Source organism: Chrysochloris asiatica, unplaced genomic scaffold, assembly GCF_000296735.1.
Source record: "Chrysochloris asiatica unplaced genomic scaffold, ChrAsi1.0 scaffold00071, whole genome shotgun sequence".
In the NCBI taxonomy this organism is placed as follows: Eukaryota; Metazoa; Chordata; class Mammalia; order Afrosoricida; family Chrysochloridae; genus Chrysochloris; species Chrysochloris asiatica.
The window spans coordinates 8,008,576-8,016,154 of record NW_006408589.1 but is presented as its reverse complement, the minus strand read 5'-3'; the positions used below and the strand labels follow the sequence as shown (position 1 = coordinate 8,016,154).

Below are 7,579 nucleotides of genomic sequence, written 5' to 3'. Positions count from 1 at the left end.
AGTGAGGTTGGCCCAGGATCAGGCCGTGTTTCATTCTGCTGTGCATAAGGTCACTATGGGTTGGTACAGACTTGATGGCACCTAACAACAACAACATCATAATAAAAGAGGAGTCCTAGTGTAGCGCTGTGGGTTAATGTGCCAGACTGAAATCTGTTTGAATTGCGAAGTCCGTGATTCAAGCTCACCAGCTGCTCCTTGGAAACCCTATACAGGGTCGCTATGGGTCGGCACCGACTTGAGGACACTTAACAACAACAACATAACGGCAGAAATAGATCAAGTCATTAAAAAACTTCCAATAACAAGAAAGGTAGGACCCAGATGACTTTACTGGTGAATTCTACTAAGCATTCTGAGAAGAGCTGACAACAGTTCTACTCAAACTATTCCAGAATATAGAAAAGAATGGAAAACCTCTTTATATGTTTTATAAAGCAAGCCATAAATAACCCTGGTATCCAAACCAGGGAAAGACAGCACTAAAAAAGAAAATTGTAGACCAATATGCTTCGTATTGTTCAAAAGTTCTCAACAAAATACTAGCCAGTAGAATCGAACAACAAATCAAAAAAAATAATGTAGCATGACCAAGTGGGATTAATATCAGGTATGCAAGGATTGTTAGAAAAATAATCAATATAATCTGCCGCATAAATAAAATAATCGAAAAGAACCACATGATCATATCAATTGATGCAGAAAAAGGAATTTGACAAAACTGAACACCCATTCGTAATAAAAGCACTCAACAAAATAGGAATAGAAGGGAAATTCACCTATATAATTAAGTATAGATACAAAACCAGCAGCCAGTATCATTCTCAACAGCGAGAAACTGAAAGAATTCCCCTTGGGAACAGTAACCTGACAAGGATGTGCTTTGTCACCACTCATATTCAATATTGCCTTGGAAGTCTTAGCCAGAGCTATACGGCAAGAATGGGAAATGAAAGTCATCCACATTGGCAAAGAAGAAGTAAAACACTTTCTATTTGCAGGTGATCTGATCCTGAACTTAGAAAATCCCAAAGATTTAACAAGGAAATTATTGGAACTCATTGAAAGATTCAGCAAAATAGCAGGGTATCGGATCACTATACAAAAATCTGTTGGATTCCGTTCCATAGACTCCTGTCAAGCTTGATATGAGAGAGAGAACAGGAAGGGCTGGTTGGTCCAAGGTTTGGGGCGACTTGGGAACTCCTGAGCCCATAGACATTGACCTAGCCACAGAGGGCTAGGTGAGAGTGAAATGTCCAGCTGATCAGAAGTGAGGGGAGATGCACAAGGACACCCATACTTTTAGATAGTTCCCATTGACCTACCTTCAATGGCTTGATGACTTGAGCTCAACTAGAGGAAGATAAATTTGATAAAGGCACCAAGTGTAAGTTGTTACAGTTTGATCAACTTGGCCTATACTTATGGATGTAGAAGCTCAAAATACCACCAAGAGGAAAGGAGTCTTCACATCATGGGTCAATCCTGTACCCTTGGTATACAGGAATGATAGGGATGGACAATTTAGACATTGGCTGCCTAAACTGTGGAGGGATATAAAGGCACAAAATGACTGGTTTACAAATTAGACCTCCTATAAATTAGACACTTATGTGCATCAAAAGGTTTCACCAAGAGTTCAAAGAGAACCTACAGACGGGGAGAAAATTTTTGGCAAAGGCATATGAGATGAGCTATTACTCTACAAAATTTAAAGAACACTGCAGCACCTCAACAAGAAGAAGATAATCCAGTTTTAAAATGGGGAGAGGATATGAGCAGACAATTCACCAAAGAAGACTTTTGGGTACCCAACAAACACATGAAGAAATGTTTGTGATCATTAGCCATTAGAGAGAGATTCAAGTCGAAACAACAATGAGATGCCATTCTTACCCCAGTATCAATTGTTGTTGTTATGTGCCGTGGAGTCGATTCCGACTTAGCGACCCTGCACAGGGTTTCCGAGGCTGTAAATCTTTATGGAAGCAGAAAGCCTCATCTTTCTCCCGCGGAACTGCTGGTAGTTTTGAACTGCTGACCTTGCGGTTTGCAGCCTGATTCGAAACCACTACGCTACCAGAGCTCCTTCCATAGCAAAGTTAAAAAACAGCAAATGTTGGGAAAGATGTGGAGAGACTGGAACCCTTATGTACTGCTGGTAGGACTGTAAAATGGTGCAGCCAAAGTGGAAAATGGTAGGGTGCTTTCTCAAAAAGATGGAAATAGCAATACTATATGACCCATTCTCTCTACTTGGTATCTATCCTCAAGAAATAAAAGTCATGACATGAATAAATAGATGCATGTCCTTTTTCACTGCAGCACTATTCACAGTAGCAAAAAGAGACAGCCTAAATGCCCATCAACAAAAGAATGGATAAACAAACTTTGGTATGGACACACAGTAGAATACTATGCAATGTTGAAGACTAAAGACTCTGCGAACAATTCATTACTTGGATGAACCTGAAGAACATGCTGAGTTGCATTAGTCAATCATAAAAGGATAAATATTGTATGAGACCACTATTGTAAAAAGTCAAGTAAAAGTTTTCATGCTAAATGAAACATTCTATAATGGTTACCAAGGATTGTGAGAAAGGAGAATATTCACTGGCTAGGAGTCCTGGTGTTGCACTGTAGGGTAAGCACTGGACTGCTAACCATAGGATCAGCAGTTGAAACGCACCAACCACTTCCTGGAAACCCCATGCCAGGTCACTATATGTTAGAACTGATTTGATGACAGTTAACAACAGCAAGAACGTCTGTTCTGCATTAGTCAATTTTAAATATCTTTAAAATTTCTGAAAATTTTAGGCATTGTTTTTGGTGTTAAACTGTTTAATTCTCTGCTGTCAATGGTCATGAAGTTAATTTGGCTGTCAAACAATGTATGTGTACACTAGAAATGTTTGGTTTTTAAATATCATGCATAAAAAGGTAATACATTTCTTAGCATCAGGGTTTCCGAGGCTGAAAATCTTTATGGGAGTAGAAGCCTCATTTTTCTCCCGCCTAACAGCTGGTAGTTTTGAATTGCTGACCTTGAGATTAGCAGCCCGACTTGTAACCACTGTGCCACCAGAGCTCCTTATGTTTCAAACGTAGTTGATATTAAAAATGATCAGACTCATAGTATAATGATGACATTTATCATTCCGTGAAGATACTGATCATGAGATCAGTTCTTACGGACTGAATCACAGCCATAGTTTTAGACATTACCCTTACTGTTTTATTATCAAACTTGTCTTTTAGAATATGTCTTCAAGATACACATTATTTTCTTTGATATGCAAATGAAAATCGTCAGTAACAATGCAAGATTACATAGATCAGGAGTGGGTTACCTTTTTCTGCCAAAATTTACATCATTCATGGGCCATACAAAATTATCAATTTAAAGATTAGCTTGCTGTATTTGGTCAAACACTGGATTAACTCATTCCTAATGTGATGGCTGGAGTCCTGGTGTGGTGCTGTGCTTTAATGCACTGACTGCAAGGTTAGTTTGAACTGCAAGGTTAGCAGTTCAAACTCACCAACTGTTCCTTGTTAACCCTACACAGGGTCGCTATAAATCGGAACCAATTTAATGGTAATTAACAATAACAGCTGCAATGTAATAGCTGGAACTTCAGTTTTCTTGGCAGAGCCAACCCAAATGATTTTCTGGGCCTTCTATGGCCAGACATTTCCCACCCTTGACATAGACAGTACAGCCAGGATTCAAACAGACTCTGTCTCTAAAATCTTCATTATTTCTACTGTACTACTGACTTAGTAGACTTAAAACCCAACTCTCATCTCTATGAAGAACTGAATTCACAGTAGTTCATTAGTTGTTTCTGGGGATGCATCAGTTAGATAATTTGGGAATTTTCTGAAAAATACGCTTTGTTTCTGTCATCACTTAATAAACTTTTTTCTTTCTTATTATATATTATTAGGACGTCTTGCATGGCTGGTATACTTAGTTGGGACAGTTGTAGGAGGAAGATTAACATATACTAGTACAGATGAGCATGATGCGATGGATGGAGAATTGTCTTGTCGGTAAGTAATGACCATATAATTTACAGAAATTGACTAAGCAGTTAAAACGTTTAGTTACTGAGCTGGTATTATGAACTAAAGCATTTTACCTTTGACCTTTTGAAGAAGATATTATTTCCCTTTTCACTGATGAGAAAACCAAGACTTAGAGGTTAAGTGATTTGTAAAAGGTCAAATTTCTAATCAGTAGTGGAATGAAAAAAAATTTAAATTTTATAAATAATATGATATAAATGAAAGTTGCTTTTTATTTCCTAAGAACTGACAAATTTGCAAAATTGATGTTTACAGGCATGACATACATAACAAAATAGTGGGTAGTCAGTTGTACAACACAGACTTTAATTAATTAACCAGATTTTTCATCTGATTACCATAACCTTGTTGTTGTTGTTAAGTGCAATTTAGTTGGTTCTGACTCATAACGACCCTACCTATATAGGGTTTCCTACTAGTGACTGCTGGTGAGCTTGAACTGCCGACCTTGTGGTTCAAACCAACCTTGAAGTTCAGTGCATTAACCCACAGTGCTGCACCAGGACTTAATAGCCTTAGTAAGAAGTAACTAAATTATTCCCCTTATATTTCAATTCTAAACTAAAAAAAAAAAAGGTTACATAAGAATGATATGAGTATTTTGATTTCCCATATATTTTATTTTTAATAATACCTTAATTTTATTATGAGCTGCTCTTTGGAAATCCTATACATGATCACTATGAGTTGGATCCAACTTGACAGCACTTAACAACAAGAAATAAGTATTTTTCTTGAAACTTTAAGAAATTCAGCTGAAAAATAAAGGAAATTCATTGATATGGAGATAGCTACTATTATCATTTGGGGAAAGACTTGAGTTTTTAAAATTAATATATGTGGAAAAAGAAATAAAGACAACAAAAAATTAACATTTGTTGTTGTTAAGTGCTGTCAAGTTGGTTCTGACTCATAGCAACCCTGTATAGGATTTCCAAGGAGTGGCTGGTGTGTACCAAAAAATCCAAATCTATGAACTCAGTTTTGATTCATAGTGATCCTGTAGGTGTATGTACACCACATGTGTATTTTTTACCTTTTAGAACAAACTTATAATATTGTTTTTTAAACTAAAATGGAAACAAAAATAACTTGTTAGGTTTTTTAAATCAAACAGCAACTCATGAACATTTTACTTAGATATTAAATATTCTAAACTGTATCACAATTTATGAGCCCTTTAGGTGCTGTGGTTAAAACACTCAGCTGCTAACCAAAAGGTTGGTAGTTCAAACATACTAGTCATTCCATGGGATAAAGATTTGGCAGTTTGCTTTTGTAAAGATTTACAGCCTTGGAAGCCTCATGAGACAGCTCTACTTTGTCTTGTAGGGTGCCTATGAGTCAGAATCACCTTGATGGCAGTGGGTTTGGTACCGTAGTTTATTTAAGCAAACACCTAGCTATGGATTTTTAGGGTATTTCTTAATTGATTCTTCTTCTAAGTTGCTTTTAGGTGATTGTTTTTATAGCTATATCTTAATGGGGTTTTTTGGAGTCCTGGTGTGGCGCTGTGGGTTAATGCTCTGGACTGCAAGGTTGGTTTGTACTGCAAGTCAGTGGTTCCAGCTCACCAGCCACTCCTCAGAGACCTTATACTGTGAGTCGGAACAACTCAACGGCACTTAACAACAACAGAGCTTTATGTAGATTAAAATAATTTCATTAGCGTTAAATGCTGAAACGTTGAAATGCTGGTTGAAGGATATGCATCATTTTAGACTTTTTCATCTAGATTACCAAATGGTCCTCTGGAAAAACTAGCAGTTTTTCCTCCCAGCCCAAAGGTGGTGATGATGGTGGTTGTGTGTCTTGGAATTGGTTCCGACTCATAGTGACCCTGTATAGGCTGAGGTTATAAATCTTTATGGGAGCAGAAAGCCTCATGTTTCTCCCTTGGAGCAACTGGTAGATTTGAACTTCTGACCTTGCAGTTAGCTGCCCAGCTCACAATCCACTACACTACAGGGTTCCTTTAAGGCTCTGTGAGTGACCACTCTTCTGTCATGAACACTAGTTCAGTTCTCATTTTGTCAGTTTGTTGCTAATAAAATGTTTTGTTTTCATTTGTATGTCTTTGGTTACTAATGTCAGACTTCCTTTAATTTTCATATCTGTATTGATTATATCATTTACTTGATTTTCTTTTGTGATTATCTTCTCATTTTTCAGCTCAATTTAATATCAAATATCTTAATATTTGATTATTTGTTTTGAAAATTTTTTTATACTTTTATTATAAATCCTTTTAAATGACTTAAAATACTTATCTATTCAAGTCAGGAGGGACCAGTCGCTGAAGAAGGATATAATGTTTGGTAGGGTGGAGTGTCAGAGAAAAAGAGGAAGACCCCCAGTGAGATGGATTAGCAAAGTTGTGGCAGTGATAGTGAGGTTGGCCCAGGATCGGGCAGTGTTTCATTCTGCTGTGCATAAGGTCACTATGAGTGGGTACCGACTCAATGGCACCTAACAACAACAACAACATTCTAGTCTATTAGTTTTTCCATTTGTGTTGTCTCTATTTCTCAAACTTGAACAAGTCTTTCTACTCCTAGATAATAAAAATATCTACCTATGTATTTTTCCTAGTTCTCTTATGATTTCTGCTCTCTATATTTAATTGACATATCTGAAATTTCTTTTTGGTGTATACTTCTTCCAAAGTGTTAAACACTTAATGCTAAACCCTACTGTTGTTGTTGTTATGTGCCGTGGAGTTGATTCCGACTCATAGTGACCCTGTACATGGTTTCCGAGGCTGTAAATCTTTACGGGAGCAGAACGCCTCATCTTTCTCCCGCGGAACAGCTGGTAGTTTCAAACTGCTGACTCTGAGGTTTGCAGCCTGATTCGTAACCACTACGCTACCAGAGCTCACTTTTTTGCACTAAATTCTTGGATCTCTTTTTTAGCTTTTTATTCTTTTCTATTGATCTTCGATGTCTATTCTCTCATATTTTGTTGTTGTTAATTACCATAGAGTCGGCACTGACTCATAGCGACCTTATGCACAGCAGAAAGAAACACTGCCCAATCCTGGGCCAACCTTATTACTGTTGCCATGTTTGAGTCCATTGATGCTGTCACTTGGCCAGTCCATCTAGTTGGGGGTCTTCTTGTATCATCTGCATATTGCAGGTTGTTAATGAGCCTTCCTCCAATCCTGATGCCACGTTTTTCTTCATAGAACCCAGCTTCTCGGATTATTTGCTCAGCATAGATTGATTAAGTATGGTGAAAGATAGAATCTTGTCGCACACCTTTTAAAATTTTAAACCATTCAGTGTTCCCATGTTCTGTTCGAACAACTGCCTCTCTTGGTCCAGGTACAGATTCCTCATCAACACAATTAAGTGTTCCGGAATACTCATACTTTGCAATGTTGTCCATAGCCTGTCATGATCCACACAATCGAAAGCCTTTGTATAGTCAACAAAGCACAGGTAAACATCCTTCTGATATTCTTTGCTTTCAG

The 7,579-nt window shown here is 37.5% G+C and overlaps 1 protein-coding gene across 1 annotated transcript in view; it reads left to right on the top strand.

Moving 5' to 3' along the window:
- Positions 1-7,579, top strand: part of RANBP17 (RAN binding protein 17) — a 520,934-nt gene that overhangs the window by 128,290 nt on the left and 385,065 nt on the right. The window contains exon 14 of the mRNA XM_006864848.1: positions 3,960-4,065. Coding sequence (XP_006864910.1) covers positions 3,960-4,065 — 106 coding nt within the window. The remainder of the gene's footprint in view (positions 1-3,959; positions 4,066-7,579) is intronic.